At 46.8% G+C, this 21,962-nt stretch overlaps 1 protein-coding gene across 9 annotated transcripts in view; it reads left to right on the top strand.

The window, feature by feature from the left end:
• The window catches only part of TANC2 (tetratricopeptide repeat, ankyrin repeat and coiled-coil containing 2), a 218,465-nt gene that overhangs the window by 104,983 nt on the left and 91,520 nt on the right, over positions 1-21,962 (top strand). For 4 of the 9 annotated variants that reach the window (XM_065698863.1, XM_065698865.1, XM_065698862.1 and 1 more), the window contains 3 exons: positions 1,128-1,238; positions 16,132-16,280; positions 21,739-21,925. In XM_065698863.1, coding sequence (XP_065554935.1) covers positions 1,128-1,238; positions 16,132-16,280; positions 21,739-21,925 — 447 coding nt within the window. Of the gene's footprint in view, positions 1-1,127; positions 1,239-16,131; positions 16,281-18,258; positions 18,507-21,738; positions 21,926-21,962 lie in introns of those variants that run through there. The other 5 variants (XM_065698868.1, XM_065698867.1, XM_065698866.1 and 2 more) reach the window with 2 other exon arrangements.

The following is a 21,962-nucleotide window of genomic DNA, read 5'->3' as shown; positions in this document are numbered from 1 at the left end:
TTTCCCCATCCCCCTATTAAACCTTCCTGTGATCATTTCTGTACCAGCTCAGTTCCAGCAAGCGGGTTGAGTGTTGTCCTTCTGGTTCCTCCTCATTGGAATTGCTGAGCCTTTTCCAACTGTGGGGCCATCAGGCTCCTTAAAAGCAAGAGATTTATTGCCACCACTGAGGTCATCTTTTGACCCATTGAGCTTTTATTACAGGAGGTGCATGAGAACAAACCTTTGTGTCCTTTGAGTTTCAGATCCCAAATCTAATTTGCAGGACTATAAATATGGATTCTGTAAATGGAGGTTATTTGCTGAGGATTGGGGGTGCATGAAACACACTGAGCCACAGCACTATCTGTGGAGCCTTTCACTTCAATGAGCACATGAGCTTCACTTCTAAATCTCCGCAATGTATTTCCTAGTTCTGTTTCTCTGCTCTTGCTGAATATCTGTTTAAAATCTTATCAATCCAAGTGCTTTAGTAATTACTTATTACAAGTGTGGTTTTGAGCATTTAGACTGCGAAAACATGGGGGAAAATCCCCTTTCTCTGGCACTGGTGGTCAGCACTGCTTTGTTACAGGCAGCTGTACCTTTTCCCTGTTCTTTATTTCAGTCTGTTTCTGGGCTTGCAAGGGTAACAGTGGCCAGCATTAGCTTTCCTCTGATCCTTTGGCTTAAACACCAAATCTGTTTGGTCAGGCATCGAGGATGTTTGGAAGCTGGTATTTTATATTCAGACAAAACAATTGCCGAACACGGAATTTGTGTGTTCAGTGTAGATATTTAGCATTAACTCTGCTGGGCTCCATGTACCTCTCTGGATCTCAGCTTTTTTACAGTTGCTGAATCCAGGCCCATTTGCTTCCTATAAAAAAAATAGCAGTAAAGGAGGAAAAAGGAAGTGTTTGAGAGTATCAAGAATGTGCCTTACTTTAGACTGTGCAGTGTGGAGGCTTTAACAAGAGCCATCTCCTTCGTAAAGAATGCAGATAATCTTTCTTTTTCTGGGGGGGAAAAAGCAGGGGTAACCTGATCTGAGTCTGACAGTGTCGTTTAGTTAAGTGCTTCCATCTGTTGCTTGCTATTTCCCTTACTCATGACCTCTCTTTCTCTCTCCCCCTCCTTCTCCTTAGCCCCTTTGAGGAAAGCAAAGTTTGTTGAGAGCCCTCGAATCCCTGAGTCTGAGCTTGGCTCCCCAACACTTTCTTCAGCACAGAAACTGGACGTTGATGCATACTGCCCTGGTAAGCTGCATGCGAAGGCTCACCCTTAAAAGAGGCAATTCCAGCCGCAGAAGGTTTATAAATGTAGTACAGCTCCTTTTCTAGATGGTTGGAACCTTCCCCAGCCGTGTTTCATTGGCTTGGAAGCTTGAACAAGTAATAGTTTCTAATTGATGCCCATTTACTTTTGTTACTTGCAATTTGCGTGTGGCCCCGCTCCCCTCAGAATGATTTAGGAAAGCTGGAGTTGCTTTGGAGAAGCTAAACATGACCCAATAAACAGGCTCCTTACATTTTGAATGCTGGTCTTCGGAGAGGCTGGAATAAAACCATATTTAGAAACAGCATTGGATCAGCTAATGCAAAACTCTGGGACCTCTTAACCTGCCTCCAAGAATATTGCTTGTTTGATGTTTTTGTATTATTAGAAAGAAATACCTTCTAATGTCTGTATCCTGTAGTAACTGCTCTTTAAAGTATACATCTTGCTGGAGGCCTCTGGTTGAAACATAAATAGAAGTGGGTCGTGTCCCTCCCTGGCTTAACCCCGTGTATGTCTGAGATGTGAAATCCTCACAGAGCTGCATCTTGCCAACTGGGAATTGCTTCCCAGATTCTTCCTCATGGAAGCAGCAACCTGGGGAGGGCTGGAGGCTGGGGAGGTGTTGTCCTAAAGCACCAGCAGTTCCCTTCCCTGGCATATTCCTTAGTTCATGAACTGAAGGGACCCGTGTTCAGTGTACGCTGTGGATGGGGGACAAGGACTTCGGGTGTTTGGAAATGGCACATAAATATGTGGCATAAACCCACAGAATGGTTTGGGTTGGAATCTGCCTCTTAAATGTGTAGGTGCAGTGGAAGAGGTCATATTGATAAGTGGTTCTCTGGAATGAGGCTGCTGTTTCTTTCTCTGGATGCTTATAGAGGATTCACAATTGGAGGAATTAATTGAATGTTGTCCAGATTTTGAATGCGGGCTTTCTTTCTTTCTTTAATGTATTGTGTTTGAAAGAGGAGTTGTCTTAGGAAAAATAACAGCCAGTCCCTGTGCTTGGAAATGCCTCCTTTGAGGCCAGAGCTGCTGTGAAAAGTGCTCCTTCTTTTTCAATCATCATGAATTACAATTAAAATTTTGCTGTTGCAGCCCTTTCTTCTTCTAACTAAAGAGCTTCTGCTGTCATGTTTGTAATTGTTAATAATTATAAACTCATTATGATTGCATCCACAGAGAATTATAATTGAATTGTAAATTTGGCTTAAAAAGCATCAATTCCACATTGCCAGTCCTTGCAGGCGTGCTCGCACGTGTGCGTCTCCCCCCTGCCCCAGCTCCACTTGCCAGGCTGTTCTGATGGGCAGGATGCCTGCCAAGCCCATGAGCCAGCTCTGACAATGGGATCTGCAATTATTACTTCTTTCTTTTTAGCTTTTTGATCTCCTTCTCTTGCTGATAATGCAGTGATCTGAAAGGAAAAGTGGAGCTGCCTTGAAGTATCGTTAAGGAACGGAAAGAAGTTAGAGCAAGAGATAAGTCACAGCACACACTAGTGAACAGCACGAACTTGGACCTGTCTTAGCTGGGAAGCTGGTGTTTGGGATGGAGCTTCTTAAGAGTCCAGCCATGTTTATGTTGGTTGTGTGGGACAGGCAGGTAAAGAGGGAATGGAGGAATCCCTTAGGAAAGGGTTTCTGAGACTGCATAAGGAAGCTTATGGCACGCACAGATTTCTTCTTCCAGTGCTGCAGCAGCTCCCTTCTACCCTGTGAGGGTGCTGAGGCGCTGGCACAGGGTGCCCAGAGAAGCTGTGGCTGCCCCATCCCTGGCAGTGCTCAAGGCCAGGTTGGACACAGGGGCTTGGAGCAAGCTGCTCCAGTGGAAGGGGTCCCTGCTCGTGGCAGGGGTTGGAACTGGATGAGCTTTAAGGTCCCTTCAACCCAAACCAGTCTGGGATTCTATGATATAATTCTATGATTCTCCTCATCCCACTAGGGTGAGCGAGGGGCTCAGTGCTCAATTGCTGGTTGAGGTTAAACCCCAACAGTCAGCTATAGGAACCACTCACTGCATGTTAACATGAGGAGGTGAGACCTCAGAAAGAGCTGAGTAGCTGAGAATGGCTTTTTGTGTATAGAAGAAAGAGCAAATATCCGGACAAGTCATAGGGACCAAAGGACCTTGAGTCTGGGTGTAGCGTCCGGCTCCTGATGGGAAGGTGGAGGAAGAGGTGCTGAGTCCTACCCTGGACTGCGGCAAAGCCTGAAGGCACAGTCAGTTATCCAAGGAAATGAAGCTCCTTTCTCCAGTGTTAGGCTCCTTTTAGCCCTCTGCTAAAACGTGTGCATCCTGTGAAGGATGTTAGCACACAGTGTTAAATCCCAGGTGTCTCCAGGAGGGATGATAGGAGTTGAAGGAAGGAAAAAAGGCAGAAGATATGCTGGAGCCTCACAATTGAGTGGAGGTGGAGAGGTTTGTAAAGTGATCCCTGACAAGTCATGTAATTAATTATATACTTGAAGGCAGTTTAAAACACTAAATAGCAAAGAGCAGAGAACATTATCTACTGTGCATATAGAAATGATGCTTTCGGTTTGAGGTGCCCGGAGATGAGATTTTTGCTCCATGCTAAAAATGTTTATTTTAAGGCTCTGGGCAAATTTCAGCACATTCCAAGGAGGTGGTTTCCTGAGCAACCACCTTGTGGCCTCTGTGCTGCTCCCAGGAATTCTGCTTTCTGACATCTTGCAGGTTGCATTCAGGGACAAGGTGGGAGGAGAAAGAAAAACTTGGTGCTGGTATCTTTGGAGGGATGTTCCAATAGCAAGGACACAGCAAAGTGTTAGAGTTGGGTAAAAAATTATCTATGGAATTCTGTTCCTTGTTTTGCCAGAGGCAGCCATTGCATTCTGTGAGATGAATTTAATGTACTTCAGTGAAAGCAGAAATGGGCACATGTTTTATAGTTCAGGCTGGAGAAGAGAAGCTACGTGGAGACCTCAGAGCAGCTTCCAGTGTCTGAAGGGGGCTACGAGGATGCTGGGGAGGGACTCTTCATCAGGGACTGCAGTGATAGGACAAGGGGTGATGGGTTCAATCTGAAACGGGAAGTTCAGGTTGGATCTAAGGAAGAAGTTCTTCCCTGTGAAGGGTGCTGAGGCACTGGAATGGGTTGCCCAAGGAAGCTGTGAATGCTCTGTCCCTGGCAGTGCTCAAGGCCAGGTTGGATGGAGCGGGGTGACATGGCTTATTGCAAGGTGTCCCTGCCTATGGCAGGGGTTTGGAGCTGAATGATCTTAAGGTCCTTTCCAACCCAAACCATTCTATGATTCTATGACAAAAAAGCTGTTTTGTGGCATTCAGAAACCATTTCTATCAGAATTCTATTTCTGGAGAAGTTTTAGTGATTGCAGTGGTCAGTTCAGTCAAGCCCTTCTTGACTCGGAATGTCTGTGGCAGAGAAGGAGTTGTCCCTTGTTTTCTTGACTTAGTGAGGGCTTCATAAGGAGGGTCTGAATGGATTTTGATCAGTCTTCCCCTCTGTCTCTGCTCCAGTCCTTCCAGCACTGTTTGGCAAAGGCATATCAAAACCTCCCTCCTCCTGCCTGGTGGCTCTGCTCATGGAGCCAATGGTGTCCTGGCTTCTTGGTTCTCCTTGGTTTTGTATCATGAGGGCATCTTCCTTTGAACTGCTTTTTGGTTTTAGTATGGGAGCTACAACATGTTTAGACTTGTCCGTGCTCAGGAAACCGATTGGAAGCAGTCCGAGACGGATGGTGCTTTCAGGGAATGCTGTTTGTCACGGATCAATGTTTGCAGTTGCATTTTGTGTGATTTATTACCTTGTTGTGATGTTTCAAAGGCTGAGTATGCTCTGACATTATCTTTTCATTTGATTAAATCCTTCTTCAGAAATTTGGGGACACAAATCTTAAACGTCTGGTCTGGGGATGTTTGCTTGATACCCATTAGGCTGGCAGCTCTTTCCATCCCTAATTGAGTTTGGTACCCCAGCGCAGACAGTGATTTACTATCGCAGTGGTATTTATGGGCATCTCATGGCTCCTTTTTCTCTTCCTTTGCTTAAAGGATCGTTGAGGTTGACATCTCCTTGCTGCTGCTGCTTTCATTTCATCATGTATCTTTCATTTTACTCATACCAGACACTTAAACACAGCAAAACACATCTCAGGTGTTAGAAAAAGCCCTTTCAGAGGGAATGAATGAATCAGCATCATGCTCTGCTTTTTCATGGTGAAAATATAGGCAATGAGCCCAAAAATCCCACAAACCCCCAAACAGATCGAGCCAGCAGGCTCCTTGTCCAACCTCTGTCATAGTGGACAATGATGAATTGGGAGGAAAGCAAGGGAATAATCATCCCAACCATGGCCTGACAAATGGTTTTACTGTCGAGTCTTGTGGTTGGCCCAGCATTATGAAGCCCACTGACCTGAAGGGAATGGGAAATCGTTGGGATCAGCCCTGATTGCAGGAGAGACTCCTGTTAATTTGGTGTGTCTGTTGCTATGGAAGCAATTGACTTTTCCTGCCCTCCTCCTGGGAGGACGGTGTCGGCTTCTTCTGCTCGGTTGAGAGATGGAAAGAGTTCCAGAATAAATACCTGGATCAACCATCCAGAACTGAAACAGGGGAGATGCAGGTTAGATACAAGGCAGAAGCTCTTCCCTTTGACGGTGCTGAGGCGCTGGCACGGGGTGCCCAGAGAAGCTGTGACTGCCCCATCCCTGGCAGTTCTCAAGGCCAGGTTGGACACAGGGGCTTGGAGCAAGCTGCTCCAGTGGAAGGGGTCCCTGCCCGTGGCAGGGGTTGGAGCTGGATGAGCTTTAAGGTCCTTTCCAACTCAAACCAGTCTGGGATTGTATAATTCCAATACCACAGTCACTGGACTTCCTAATGACAGGTAACTTGCCTAGAATTTCAATGTGAAGGAGCTTCAGTTCTCACTTAGGAAACAGGATACTGATTTAGCTCTAACCTACGGTATTGTGCAAAGTACAAAATATCCTGTTTCAGACCAAGAAATCATTCATATGGAAAAGTTGGAATGGATTTTTCCCCTCTGTAGGTAACAGGTAACAAATCTGTCTCCGTGCTTGCCTTCTGCTTCATTTCTTTTGGACTATTTATTATGCTTGGTCATCAAAGGCATCCGCTGCCAGTGTCTTCCTACTGAAATCCTTCACCGGGATCTCAGTTTATTGCTGACTGAATTGGTGTAATGTTCCTTTTGATCTCCGAGCGCAGCTGGTGCTCAGGACTCTGGTGTTTCTCAGTGTCACAGGAGCGCTGAGGCTGCACTCACCTTTCAGAGCTCTAAATGCCAGGCAAAAGTAAATCCTTGTCTCCAGATTTACCTTTCTTTGGGAGAAAAGACTCTTCAGTAATTCCGATTACCTGTCAGGTAAGGTTTGGGAAATCATTTTAGTGTTGTTCATCCTGTGCTAATCCTGTTTGTCCTCAGCACTTGACAGGAGGAACTGGCTGTGCTTCAGCTCATGTTTGGTGTGGGCTGCACACACCCAGGGTCCCAGGCAATGTCCATCCCAACCTGCTCCTGCTTGCAGTGCTGCTGCTGGCTTTACCTCATCTTCTTTCGTAGCTCCTGGAGTTGTTGATTACTTCAGGAGTCCTTTAGGCTGAGTTCAAGTTGAAGTTGGCCTTTGTCCTAACTGCAAATACTGGGATGTGAAGTGAGGCAAGAAGGGAGGATGTGATGGTTCCTGGAGTTCTTTGGCATCACAAAGTCGTAGAATGGTTTCGGTTGGAAAGGACCTTAGAGTCATCTACTTCCAACTTCCCTGCCATGGGCAGGGATGAAGTTGTGCCAGTCAGTTTTCCCTTTATCCTTGTGGCTCGGATATTTATTCCGGAACACTTTACGGTTTAAAGGAAATGGTCAGGAATTCCATTTCTGTTTTCCCTGCAGTGTTTTGCAATCCTGTTGCTTGATTTCAACTCCTTACGGAGGCAGAAACTTCAGTGTTAGCTTTACCAGCTCTAACAATAGAAGGAGGGGTGCTTGTGTTTGGAGAGAACTGATTCCCATGTCTTAATGCCTACATGAGGCCAAGGGATGGTTGGGGCTGTTATTTGGTCCTACACAAAAAGAACTTGAAGTTCAGTGATGCTAAGGAGAGCTTCTCCTAAGGGAAAATATGCGGCGCTCTGAAGGGCCCACCGTTACTTCTGCTCCCTTACCAGTTGCCTTGACTTCCTAACCCTCCCCAGGGCTGCAGAACAGGGACTTCTTTATTCTTACCCAGGGTGAAATGTTGCTCCCTTTGCTGTCATTTGTTGTGCTTCTTGGTGTCCCCCGACCCCGTCTGTTCCTTTCTGCAGGGCAGCACAGCTCCACTTGCACACTGAAGACAGGAGATCAATGTGCTCCTAACCTCCTGCACCCCAGTAGATTGCCTGCTTCATTAGGCAGAGGTTTTGACATTTTATGGCACTAATTACTTGACTCCTCATTGCTTGGAAAATAATCACTCTGAATCCAAACATGGAAACCTTGGCTTGCTGCCAGCTGGGAGGCACAGCCTTGCTGGGAAGCGCTCCTTGTACCACCCTGTCCTCAGATTCCTCCTCTAACTTACTGCAGGGTGCAGAATGGTTGTATTTGGTCTGAGGCTGCAGCATCCTTCCTCTCAGACACCCTTATGTGCTGTCTCTGAGTTGAGTCCCCACTGTCTCTGCTCTGTGTTCCCATGGGGAGTCCCCATTCCTCCAGGGAAGTGTTGTCCCACTGCGCACGGAGCAGGTCACTCATGCTGCTCTTTGCTCCCAGCTGCCAGCAGAGCATCCCTGGAGAAGCATGTTGGGCACCATGGTGTTCCCTGGCTTCCTTCTGCATTCCTGTCTCTTCCTGGAATCCTTTTCCTGTGAGGGTGCTGAGGCGCTGGCACAGGGTGCCCAGAGAAGCTGTGGCTGCCCCATCCCTGGCAGTGCTCAAGGCCAGGTTGGACACAGGGGCTTGGAGCAAGCTGCTCCAGTGGAAGGGGTCCCTGCCCGTGGCAGGGGTTGGAGCTGGGTGAGCTTTAAGGTCACTTCCAACCTGAACCACTCGGGGAGTCTGTGATTCTATAGTATAATGCCAGTAGGTTTTAGAGATTGCTGTCAGTGTTGTACAAGTGAAGGTCATAATTTAGTCTGGTTTGCTATTAATAACATTTATTCTGGGAATGTGCTGTTACATCAGATCTTGTAAAGGCAAGGCCTTTATGCCGCTGTTGTCTCTTGCTCAGTTATAAACCCATGACCTCCCATTTAATAGCGGTCAAAGGCTACAGTAAAATGTCATTATTTGCTTTTCTGAAGCTATGTCCTATTAAATGCCAGTTGTGTTCTGACCTGGCAGAGCTATCTTGGGAGAAGAAAAGGTACTTGCAAAAATCCCCTTCCCTTTTCTCCCTTAAAATGCTAAATTTGTGGCTGGTTTCTGCCTTGGAATGGCTGAAAAAAGCCTTCTCAGCAGCCTCTGCCACTGTTGCAGCTGCTGAGGATGGAAATGAGTATCCTAAACTGGTCTCATACAATGATGGAAATACTACACACACATATATATATTTATAATATATATATATATATATATATGTAGAACTTGGTCCTAAATGTGCTCTGATGGCAGAGAGGAGTCAGCTGTGGCTTTTGTTTTCTTCCCTGTTCTTATCAGTCATGATGCGTTGTGTGAGATCCAAATCGGGTTTATGGTGTGGAAAGTACTGAAGGGAGGCAATATGAGAGGTTTTGAAATGAAATTGCTGAAATGAAAATACTCCTTAAGTGTTTTGCACAGATTTTAGCAAACTGATAGCATTTGAAGGGAGTGTTTGTGCTTTTGTGATTCTGAATAAGACTGAAACCCCCTCTGCGTCAGTCAGTGTAAGATCCCATCCTCAAACCTGGCTGGAAGAAAAGGTCAGTTCCAAGAGCTAAATAATAAATCCCAAACAGCTCTATTTAAGTGTCCTGGCCTTTGCTTGGTCGGGGTTTGAAGGGAGGTTTTGTGCTCAGAGCTGGGAACACAGACTCGTGGTTATGCTCAGGTGATGTAATCCTGCTTTTAGGAAGCATCCCACATTCCCAGGCTAAGATTTATGATAATTGTCATCAGTGCACTGGGTGTCCTCTCATGTCCCCCATTCCCTTTGTTTTGGTACTTAAATGGGAGCTGAAATCCAGGAAAATCCATCCCCAGATGTGCATGGGGGGGGGGGGGGAGGTGTTAATTAATATTAATAGAACATAAAAATGCATTGAATTAAGTCTGATGATAGGGCTGAAATTTCATTTCCTGCCTATCTCTGCCTATCGCCTATCTCAGTATAGTTTCTGATGAAAAAGTAACTGTCTTTCTGACCATCTACTGCAGGCAACATTAAAGGACATCCCAGCAAAGGCAGTGGGCAAGATGAGTGAGGAAGCAGCATTTAAATGGGGAACAGAGGAGAATGGCTTTGTCCATGGAACTTAGGCAAGAGACTGACTTTGTGGAATTAATGATAGGGAATTCTGCAGTTTCTTATAGAAGTGATTGGAGCAGCAACAGGCACTAAAGCAAACAGAGCTGCCCAGGGCACATGGTTTGAACACCTCCAGAGCTGACTGCTGGGGCTTTGGTGAGCTGGAGAGCTTTGGTACCAGTAGAAGAGGAGAATGTATGTCCTTTGCCATGTGCCTGTGGTGTGATTGAAATTGATGGGACCATCTTCCACTGCTTTCCCTTAATCTGAGTGTCTGAAGAGCAAAACCAGACCTTTAAAGCAGTGTGTGCGGGGTTGAAGTTTTAAAACCTCTTCTGGATAGAAACAAGACTGATGAAGAAAATCTTCCATGAAGTCTGAGATTTGGGGATGTGCAGAAATGGTCCAAACAGAGCTCGAGGGTATCCAGGAGAATTCCAATTAGATGTACATAATAATGGGACAGCACCAGGTCACATGGAGAAAAGGAAGTTCTTAGATAAAACTCTGCACTTCTGTAATTGAACATCAAAATCATCAATGGCATCATTTAGTTCATTGCTTTCTGGTGCTCCAGAGGCTCTCACTCTTCACATAGGACTGTTCTGGTGTTCTTTCTTTGCTAATTGTTTTGAGGTTTTTATTAGATAAATCAGATTTGCATTAAAGCTAATTGTGGGATGGGTGCCTGGAAGTGAACCCTTCCCCAGTTCTTCACCTGAAACAGATTTCAGATGGTTTAGAGGTAAAAGTGTAACCATGAAATCAAACATACTCTCTGGAGCAGATGCACTCTTAGTGTCTCGCAGGGGTAGTACCCTGCACCATTTATCTGCAAGATGAGATGATGGGAGCGATCAAACAAGTCAGAATTACCAGGTAAATCATACAGAAACTTCATTGGCGTGGAAGCAGTGACAGCTGGAATAGGTGACACATTTCATTACAGGGACTGAAAGGATGGAAAAGACATGGTATTTTAGGATGATGTTGTTCCAAAACAGCGCAGGTTTTGAAGGCTTCTTGAAAAGAGCAAACCTTGTAACTGTGCTTATAAAATGGTATGTTTGGTTCTCAAGGAAATGCTGTGAACATTAACGAGCATTTATGAGCTCCGTCCTACCGCGGATGGCATTAACTGAGGTGTTAGAGTTCACTCCTTCAGAAATACAAAGGGTTTATGGAAGAGGGAGCTGCCAGGATCTGCAAAATTCATGGACACATAAAATCCCAGACTGGTTTGGGTTGGAAAGGACCCCATCCCTGGCAGTGTTCAAGGCCAGGCTGGACACAGGGGCTTGGAGCAAGCTGCTCCAGTGGAAGGGGTCCCTGCCCGTGGCAGGGGTTGGAGCTGGAGGAGCTTTAAGGTCCCTTCCATCCCAAACCAGTCTGGGATTCTGTGATCTTTGCTTCTGCTTCTTCCTCTCCATTCAGCAGCATTCTGACTGTTCCCAGCGTCCAACCCCTGCTACTCTGTGTTCTATGACCAGTGCTCGTAGAGCAGACAGTGAGCACCACTCGTTTTGTGGGTCAGCCAGGCTGGGAGCACAGGGAGGGGGTGATGTGCACGTTCAGCCTTGGGCAGTCTCATCCATAACAGCTCCTGTGGGCAGTATTGATGGGCTGCAGGAGCCACTCATCTTCCAGAGCTGGGAAAATAACCTGGGAATGGGAAATGCATGGAGAGAGCTGGAGAGACATCCCAGGCTTTCTTGCTGCTCGGAGAGAGCAGGGTAGCACAGACAGGGTTGTGCTGGTGAGGGTTTCAGATCTGCCCCAAGTCCTGGATCACCACTGTTGGGTTTTGCCTTCCTGCTCTGACCTTTATATAGAGGTTAAAGTGGCATTGTTAAAGGGGGCCTGCAGAAAATCCCAGCCCAGTCCAGGGGGTGGAACTGGATGATCCTGAAAGTTCCCTTCCAACCCAAACCATTCCATGATCCACAATTCTTCTGCTCTGGGAGGTAAACATGGCAGGGAGCCTAAACACATGCAGTAGTTTAATCTAAATGGACAAACTGCTTCTCACCTCTGTAGGAGCTTTTCATACAATGCTGCACTTACCTGTCTCTTCTCAACTTTAAGGATTAAAAGCAAGGAGTATCTTCTAGTGTAGCTTTTAGGGGACCCTACCTAAAATTCACTTACGTATTTCATTCAGTCTCTTGAATATTATTCTTCTTTCACTTTATAGAAGATCCATCCAATTCATGTATAGCTCACCACAAAGGAATCTCAATGGCTTCTTTTTGAGTTCATTTGGCTTTGCAGTGCAAAGGGAGGCTGGTTGCTTACATTTCTGCGATGAAAACATAACGAATAGTCCCTGCACTACTGGATAAATTTCCTTTCCTTCCAACCAAGCTACAGCTGTTGAGACCAATCCATCTTGGAGCAGTTCATGGCTTTTTATTTATGATATTAGAAATAACGAATTCAGTGCACTGTGTTTGTGTATGTGTGATGTCAAAGTCCTTGGACTAGTGGAAACATCTAGTAAATCTCTTTTGGTTTTGCCTCTGACTTCAGCACTGAAATACTGACTCCAGGTTTGGAGCATTTGCCTGGAAATTCAGCACAACAGATTCCAAGGGGGGAAAAGTTTCTCTGTCAACGCTGGAACACTGCAACAGCGCTTAGCATTAAAGACCTCTCACTTCATATGTTCCCGTATTTAAAGGGTGGCTTTAAAGAAGGTGAAGATCCCCTTTGTTCAAGGAGTCACATGGAAAAGATGAGGGGTGATGGGCACAAGTTACTCCTGCCAGGATTCTGACTGGAAACGAGAGGAAAACTTTTCCCAGTGAGAAAAACCAGCCACTGGAATCATCTCACCAGGGAAGTGGTGGATTCCCCAACACCAGACACCTTTAAGACTGGGCTGGACAGGGAGCTGGACTATCTAGTCTAGGTCATGCTTTGCCTGCAAAGGTTGGACCAGATGATCCTTGAGGTCCCTCCCAACCTGGGATTCTGTGATTCATGGAAAACTAAACAAGACTTAAACGACCAAACCAGCTTACCAAAGATGTCAGCTGGCATGAATATGCGTGTTAGGTGGTCTGATGGCCACTGGGGACCAAGCAGGAGACCCAGGGGGTGCTGGGTAGGTCTGGTTCACCTCCGCCAGCTCCAAGGTGCCTTTCCCTGTGTGTATATAGGAAAACATTGCCTTCAGCCCAGCTGAAAGCTTCATAAAGTGACACCATCTCTAGAACTCCTTGAACCACTCATGCACATGCAGTGAGTCAGGGAGCTAAGCTTGTTCTTACTTGAATTTAGAATCCCAGGCACATTTTGGTCCACTTTTTGGTATTACCCAGTGTTGATTCACAAGTGCATGAGCTCATAGAGCAAATGCAGCAGGACCTGATGGACCTCTCTCTGGGTCTACTGATTGACTTCATTGCATGTGCGTGGCTGGGCGGCTTGTTGGGGTCTGTTGATGTACTGGAGGTCAATTACTTGAGGTGACTGTAGGAGGCGTGTTTGAACTGTGATACTGTCAGAGTACCTAAAAATACCTCAGGTCAGTTCTGTTATCAGCTGGGGCTCAAATTTCCCTCGTGGGATTGGGGGAACAGAGTGTGCTGACGTGTGTGTAACACTTGGCTGCAGCCTCAACTGGATAGCAAACATGGCAAGGGAGGAGAAACCCAGTGATGCCCTTCCACTGAACTTGGAGTATTAGAGCTTACTGTCAGCCTTGAAAGGCAAGTTCCAGCTTCTTTCCATAATAACCATTCACAGGCATCTCAGAGCCATGCTTTCTCTTCTTCGACACTCAATTAAATGCCTGCACTTACTTTTAAAGACCTATAACCAAAAGAGGGACTAATCCAGTCCAGCAGTGCTTTGCTGAAGTTCAAAGTTATCTGTACTTTGAAAGCCACAGTATAATAAAGGAATTGATGGTTCTACATGAACTCGGACACTCTTGAACAGGTTAGGTTGCTGCTGTTGATCCCTTGTGCTGTGAGCAGTGTCTTGCAGGTGAATTAGGGCGGTTATCAAAGGAGGCAGTTGTAATCCTCTGTGTCTTCTATGTTCTTACTCAGTGACCTGAGATAAGCTCATCATTTCCTTTATTTTACAGGTAAAAGAGCTTTGTGCCCCTGGGGCGTATTCTAGGGGTAGGATTAAAAGGGGAGGTTTCAGGATGAGCTCACACCCAGCCTCCAAGGAGCAGGTTCTTCTGGTCAGTTTGGGACTGGTTCCGAATGCTGAGCCCAAGGAAGCCCCCCCAGCGTAATCCAGGCACATTCCCAAGCAATGCAGGGATAGATCCAGCTTTTCCTTTCTGCCAAGATGTGGAAGTCAGCGTGGCTGGAGTATTATTAATATCAGGGAAGCAGGATGGGGAATGCATAAGAAACTTCTGCTAATTCTGAACAGGGCCATATCTTTGATGCAGATCTCTACTATAAACTCTAAAAGTCTACATTTTTAAGGGAAAAACCTAACCTTGGAAGTCAAAGTCTGGGTAATTTTCACTTTACATAAATGTATGTTCTGGATTTGACTCCCAGAGATAGTAAATGCCCACAGATTGGATGTGGGTGGTCAGCAGTTGAGAAAATTGGGCCATCCATCTAAATTTGTCTCTCTCTTAATCTATGGCATTCACGTCAGCAGGGTTTGAAGCAGTACAATAGGGATTCAATAATTCAAAGACAGCTTCTATTATCATACTGCATAATCCATTTTCATAACAGTGAAGTCACTGGGTAAGGACTTCTCCAGATGCTCATCTCCCAGACTTAATGGTGCTTATGGATGCTGATGTGGCTGCATGTGAGATGCTCCAGGGTTTTGAATTTACAGTAGTGCAGGTGAGACACTGAAAAACTGCTCTAAGCTTACTTGAGGTGAACGTTATGGACCTCAGTGGGAATTTCTGGAAGTTCTTGTCCATATCCCAGGTTCTGTGCTTTGAGGGTTTCAGTTATCAAAAAGCGATAGTTAAAGCGTTATCTTTTTACTGTAGCTTTAGGCTGTGTCAGAGCATCCCAAACCAGGCCGGAGCTGGGAAATGGAGATGGGCTCTTTTCCAGGTTGCACATTATGAGATGAATAATTAACTGCAGACTAATTGCAAATCCTAATTAGTCTCCTACAACTGCACTAAGCGCAGTATTGCTTCAGTGTAATGTGGAAAGAACTTGACCTTCAGGCTTTAAACTGCTGCTGGTGGGAGCAGGGAAGAGCTCGATGTTCAGAACCCAGCTTACCTTTTGTGATGCTGCAAGTCAAACACCCCCACAAATTCCTGTTATAAAAGTTAAAATGATGCCAAAAAACATGCCAGGCCTTTTCCCAGTGGGCATTGCTAGCTGCTCTTCCTACAGATGGCTGAAATAAAGGAGGAAAAATGCTCTGAAATGTTGAGTTTGACCTGTTCTATAGACCTGATGAGGAAATGGGAGGTGGACTTGGCTTTGTATCATGGCGATGGTGTGACTGCACTAGGCGGTTTGGTGTCTGGACAGTGGTGCTGTCCAGGTAGCAGGGAGTGTGCTGGAAACAGCAGATGACACCGGAAGATGTACACATGGGTTTGCTATCCTGGTCTTTGCTGATAACATGTTGGTGGTGCATGTTGGCTGCTCTGCAGCCCATGGAGTGTGTTCAGAATGGGAGGGGTAGCCTTGGTTTCTCTGTGAGTAACTTGGAGCTAGTCTCTACATGAGAAAGAAGAGGGAAGGCTCTTCGTTTTCCATTGCTGGTCCAGGAAATCACATTCTCTAGTGGCTCTGGTACCTCTGGTGTGGGGAAAGCAAGGTGGGTTTGCTTCCATGGGAGATGCTGGGAATATAGTGAGCAATGAAAGGAGAAATAACATATGTAAGCATGTATTGACAGCTGGAGCAATGCATAACCTACAGTTAATGACCAGACCATAATGTTAAAACAACCTTGAGTAGCATAAATGACCTGAAAAAGAAGGGAAGGCTCCTTAAGGGGAGACCTGAGAGCATCTCCAGTGCCTAAAGGGGCTGCAGGAAACCTGGAGAGGGGCTTGGGACAAGGGCTTGTAGGGACAGGCCAAGGGGAATGGCTTGAACCTGCCCGAGGGGAGACTGAGATGAGCTCTTAGGCAGAAGCTCTTCCCTGTGAGGGTGCTGAGGCGCTGGCGCAGGGTGCCCAGAGAAGCTGTGGCTGCCCCATCCCTGGCAGTGCTCAAGGCCAGGTTGGACACAGGGGCTTGGAGCAAGCTGCTCCAGTGGAAGGGGTCCCTGCCCGTGGCAGGGGTTTGGAATGGATGAGCTTTAAGGTCTCTTCCAACCCAAACCATTCTGTGATTCAATGATTCTGTGAAAACCAGGATGCTGCCATTGCAGCACAGGGATTTAGCAGTGTTTTGTCGGTAAAAGCACTGAGGAGTCGCCAAGCTAAACAATTGATGACTGAACCTGTTTTTCTTCCTGTTTAGGTGACACTGAGCAGGAGCTGGGACCCCCTCCATCCGTAGATGAGGCAGCAAATACACTCATGACTCGCCTGGGCTTCCTCCTCGGAGAGAAAGTCACGGAGGTTCAGTCAGGGCCCCAGTACAGCATGGAGGTGCAGGATGAGAACCAGGTACGAGCCCTCTGATCCCTCCCCTTCTACAGCCCGGTTTGTGAGCCAAACACAGCATGTGGGAGAGGGGTGTTGTTCCAGCTGTGTTTCAGCTAAGTGCCTCATAGCAGTGAACTAACAGTGAGGAGGTAAAAGGTTCTGTCTCCTTGTCCAACGGTGAATCATCATCACAGAACGTGGTGCAGGATCAGCTGCTGCCGTGTGAAACAGCTTCTGTTGTTTTTCTGTTTCTTGCAAGTGCTGTAGGAGTGGGCAGCATCCCTAATCAGGTTATAGTGACCAAAATAATGTGAACTTCCATGGCATCTTGGATAGAATGCTTCAAGAACGCTTCAGCAATGTTATGTAAAGGCTTCCGGTTCCCCCGGGGAGGAGAGGGAAGGAGGAATAGACTGATGGTACATATAGTCACACTTTTTGCTCCTGTTTGCTGAACAAGGTGATTTCATGCTTGCAAACAGAGACAGAAAGCAAATCATGAAATCTTTATTATGATCAGGCTTGTTACATCCCCTCCAGCTGGCTAAAAAGCCGGATAGCAGAAAGCTCAGGCCTACAACAGAGATTTTGTGGGAACTGGCTGAGTTTCTTTTTCCTTCTCCTCAAGCCTGGATACTGCCCACTCCCAGCAGTGCTGGTGAGATGAGAATGAAACCAGGAGGTAGTTTTTCCCTTCGTTTAAATGGAAATGGATGCTCCATCGTGTAGCAGAAAAGGATGAAACTCAGAAGCCCACTCACTTCTAATGCTCTCTCCTTTTAACAGAGTCATCCCGTGAGTCTGCACTTAGATTTTTAACATGTGCATGATTCATAAGACCTGACTTCAGGTCCTGAATTCCTTAAAAAAAATAATTAGTGAAAAGTAGCAGCCAAGAAGAGTTCTCAGCACAGGAATGACATGGAGCTGCTGGAGCAGATCCAGAGGAATTTACGAAGATGCTGCAAGGGCTGGAGCAGCTCTGCTCTGGAGCCAGGCTGAGAGAGCTGGGCTGGGGCAGCCTGGAGAAGAGAAGGCTCCTGAAGGGGAGACCTGAGAGCAGCTCCAGTGCCTGAAGGGGCTGCAGGAAACGTGGAGAGAGGCTTGGGACAAGGGCCTGTAGGGACAGGCCAAGGGGAATGGCTTGAACCTGCCCGAGGGGAGACTGAGATGAGCTCTTAGGCAGAAGCTCTTCCCTGTGAGGGTGCTGAGGCGCTGGCACAGGGTGCCCAGAGAAGCTGTGGCTGCCCCATCCCTGGCAGTGCTCAAGGCCAGGTTGGACACAGGGGCTTGGAGCAAGCTGCTCCAGTGGAAGGGGTCCCTGCCCGTGACAGGGGGTTGGAACTGAAGGAGCTTTAAGGTCCCTTCCAGCCCAGACCAGTCTGGGATTCTATAGAGATGGCTCTGGTAGCACATGTGAATCTTTCTCCAAGCCTGAGCCAATGGGAAGGAAACTCTAATTTTCCCGTTTTCCTTACAGTTTCCCGTTTTCCAGTTGCTCCAAGAGCCCTGGTCTGCTCCCAGCACAAAGTAGGGGATGCTCCTGGTGAGCAGGGTGTGCTCCTGGTGAGCAGGGTGCAGGGCTGTGTCCTGGGCTTGTTCTCGTGCTGTAGACTGAACCAAAAGGTTTTTGATCTTCTGCATGGACACTTGAGAGCCAAGATACATGGTTTTGTCAAGGTTTTGCCTGTAAGACATTCATTAACCTTTTAACACTCTCAGTCCGTGTTTTAGGCAAGTTGTGGTGGATTTGAAATGTACTTCACTGCACATTGTGCTTGAAAATGTACTTTTAACAGGTACCTGCTTCAACTGAATACTTCAAAGCCAAGCAGAGCTTTCTACTATAAATGGTTCTTTTTGTTGTTGCCTTTTGACAAAAATTAAAATCCCATCTTTTCTCTAAAGCAAAAGATGCCTTTGGAGAATGAAAAAGAAAGACCTAAAGAGAAGCAGCAGAGAGTTGTCCTCTAAAATAGATAAGTATCTTGGGCCATGTGCTAATTCTTGCATCACAAAGCTTTATCAGGGCCTTTGAACACTCTTCATGTGCTGCTGGAGATAAAGGGAAGCTGATTCCTCAATTACCAAGTTGATTTCTTATCTTTCTTTGTGAGCATCTCCTGCTGTCAACACTTGCCTGGAGTCCCAGGATGCTCGATGCTGGAGATGATCCCTGGAGGCCATCTCATCCAACCACCTGCTGGCAGCTTCAGAGCTGGACCAGGTTGTTCAGGCCTTGTCCAGGTGAGGTTTGAAGATCTCCACAGGGAGAGAACAGGGCAGCCTGTTCCAGGGCTTGATGACTCTGCCTGGGAAGGATTTTTGTCTTCTACCTGTGATAGAATTGCCTTGATGCATCCTATGACTGCAGCATCTTGTCCTTGCTTTCTGCGAAGAGCATGGTTGTGTCTTCTCTCACCCCCTGCACACAGCAGAAGGCTGCAGCTGTCCTTAGGTGCAGTTCAGCTGTCTCTTCTCCAGGCTGAATGAATCCTCTCCATCAGCATCTCCTCCTTCAAAACAAGCTCCAGCCACCTTACAATCTTGGTGGCCCTTCTCTGACTTTTGCCATCTACCACTGGCTGTTTTGGGGCAGGAGCCATGCACAAACCCTGTCAGAGCTAAAGCCTCTTCTGTATTGCAGCAGCTCTTCTGCAAACCTCTGCACTTCTTCCCAAATGGAGTTTCTTCAGTTACCCTGCTTCAAGTAGTGTTGAAAGTCATAGAATCATCTCGTGCAGCGAGACATGGGCTTTGAAGAGATTCATTCTTCCCTTCATCATTGATTAATCTGATGGAGACTTTGACTAAAGTGTTTGCACTTGAATTTAAAATCAAGAACCGTTTCCTAGGGTTTAATGTGTCCATTGACAAGGCCTGGGCAAAGAAAACGTTCTTTGTGTCAGAAGCTGGGGCTCGGCTGCTGCTTGGAATTCTGACCATGCTTTGCTTTCTCAAGCAAGAAAATCATCACTTGCAATCTTGCCAATGCTGAAGCTAAGGTGGAACTAAGGAATAAAGGTGTTTCCACTAAGCCCACCCTGATTTATCAATGGGCACATTGCATTTTCATTCAGTTGCCTCGCTTTGAATATGTCAAAGGATAGCCTGTAGTTCGGAGTGCTCTGAAATGGTGTGTGTTGTTGTGCTGTCTCTTAATCATGCTTTCCTTAATGAGAGACCGCAAAATGCTGAAGAAGAAATCCTTTTTCTCGTACTTTTTTTAAGGGGAAACTCTTTTTTAACTGCACTGCCTGCCAGAGGAGCACAAAGGACAATGAGGCTGTGTCAGAACAGTGTCATTTCTCAAAGCTTGGGGAAAATGTGACAGATGAAACAGCAGCAGGAAGAATACAGAATGTTCTGTCAATGGCAATTTGTATTTAAAACTTGCACAGAGGAGCCTTTTTTCTCTATCAATACAAAAATAAAACATGTCAATCAATGCCAAGTGATATCCCGTGTTATTCTGTCATTTCCAGTTGCAAGTAGCTGTTCTTAAGGAGCTGCATAAAAGCTCACATAAAAGAACTTAGAATATCACTTTTGGCATTTTGTGAAACAATCATTCTCCCTCAGCTGCAGGGATGAAGATGATTTCTTCATTGCTTCAAGTGCCATTCTTGTCCTGCAGTTTGCTTTAAAGTGTAGTTTTGCTGTGGTTTAAGGTCAATGGATGGTTATTTTGTTAGTACTGAGACAAGCTTCAGCAGGGATTTGTTTAAAATAACGGTTGAAAGAAAGACATAAAAAGTTCACTGTAAAGAATTGAGCATCACAGAACCATTAGGGTTGGAAGGGACCTCTGGAGATCATCCAGTCCAAGCCCTGCCAAGGCAGGGCCACCCAGAGCAGGTCACACAGGAACGTGGCCATGGTGGGTTTCAATGTCTCCAGAGAGGGAGACTCCACAGCCCCTCTGGGCAGCCTGTGCCAGGGCTCTGCCTCCCTCAATGGAAGAAGTTCTTCCTCATGTTGAGGTGGAACTTGTTGTGGTTTAGTTTATGGCCACTGCTCCTTGTCCTGTTGCTGGACACCACTGAGAAGAGTCCAGCACCATCCTCTTGGTACCTCCTCTGAGCTGTTGATCTGCACTGATGGGATCCTCTCTCAGTCTGCTCTTCTCTAACCAGGCCCAGCTCCCGCAGTCTCTGCTCCAGACCCTCCACAAGGAGCATCCTTGTGGCCTCCTCTGGACCCTCTCCAGTAGCTCCTTGTCTTTCTTGTGCTGAGGAGCCATAACAGTGTTACAGTCCTAATGCTTCACATTCTGAAAGACCCCCCATGTAAGCTGGTTAAACTTTTAGGTGTGTAGGATGAGGTTGGGAGACGCCTCTGGAGATCATCTAATCCAGACCACTCTGGTTGCTTCAAGCTCCATCCAACCTGGCCTTGAACACTGCCAGGGATGGGGCAGCCACAGCTTCTCCCTGAACACTTCAGGTTTCTTGCACCCAGTATCTTCCCAAGATAACTTTTAAAACCCCATCTTTTTTGTGCTGCTGCATTTCTTTGTTTTGTTCTGCCTTTGGAGAGCAACATTTTCCCTATTATGTGTTTTAAACCTTATCTGGTGGGGGAAGCATGTCTGGGCAGGGCTGTCTCCTATCTAGATAAGGGATTTTGAGCTTCCTGGTGCAGGGGTGTAAAACCACTGTTGGTTTCCTTGAATGGAGGAAACCTTTACAGAGCAGAATAAGAACTGAAGCTCCATGGAGGCTTCTGAGCAGATGGAAATGGCCCAGAGGCCTTTGTCGGATTTCCTGTGTACGATGTGTCTTGCTGTAAGTAGAGGGGAGATCATGTTGTATCATCATCACCCTGGAGATGTCCGCTTAATGGCATGAAATTTACTTCACTGTGTCATAGTTTTTTACTTATTTGGGCTTTTTTTGGAGAGGGACTTTTTGTGAGGACCTGTAGGGACAGGGTTAAAACTGAAACAGGAAAGGCCAGGTTGGAGATAAGGCACAAGCTCTTCCCTGTGAGGGTGCTGAGGCGCTGGCACAGGGTGCCCAGAGAAGCTGTGGCTGCCCCATCCCTGGCAGTGCTCAAGGCCAGGTTGGACACAGGGGCTTGGAGCAAGCTGCTCCAGTGGAAGGGGTCCCTGCCCGTGGCAGGGGTTGGAGCTGGGTGAGCTTTAAGGTCCCTTCCACCCAAACCAGGCTGGGATTCAATTAAAATGATCAAAATTCCCAAAAAAGTCTGGAGTCAGACATTTGGTTAACCCCACTTTATTGATGTGTTTCCTGTTGAGCATGGAAGCTGGAAGCTTTAAAGCAAGACACAGCAAACAAGCCTGTTGCCTGTGTTACCCACACCATGGGGAGGCTCAGCAGACCTTGTCGCTTTGAGCACTAAAGCACTTTTTACCTTCCCCTTACAAAGCGAATCCTCAAGCATGAGCTGTACAAAGCCTCTTCCCGCCCAGGGCCTGGCAGTGGTGAGTGACTTGTTCCCCCTTCCGCTGTTGCAGAGCTCGGCCGTGACGCAGCGCATCAGCCCCTGCTCCACGCTCACCAGCAGCACGGCCTCGCCGCCCGCCAGCAGCCCCTGCTCCACGCTCCCGCCCGTCAGCACCAGCGTCACCACCAAGGATTGCACGTACGGAGCCGTCACCAGCCCCACCTCCACGCTGGAGAGCAGGGACAGCGGCATCATAGGTGAGTGGCACCCTGCTCCCCTGCTAAACCAGGTCGT

This window comes from Lathamus discolor, chromosome 20 (assembly GCF_037157495.1).
Source record: "Lathamus discolor isolate bLatDis1 chromosome 20, bLatDis1.hap1, whole genome shotgun sequence".
In the NCBI taxonomy this organism is placed as follows: domain Eukaryota; kingdom Metazoa; phylum Chordata; class Aves; order Psittaciformes; family Psittacidae; genus Lathamus; species Lathamus discolor.
The sequence above is the reverse complement of the archived record's forward strand: the minus strand, read 5'-3'. Positions and strand labels throughout refer to the sequence as shown.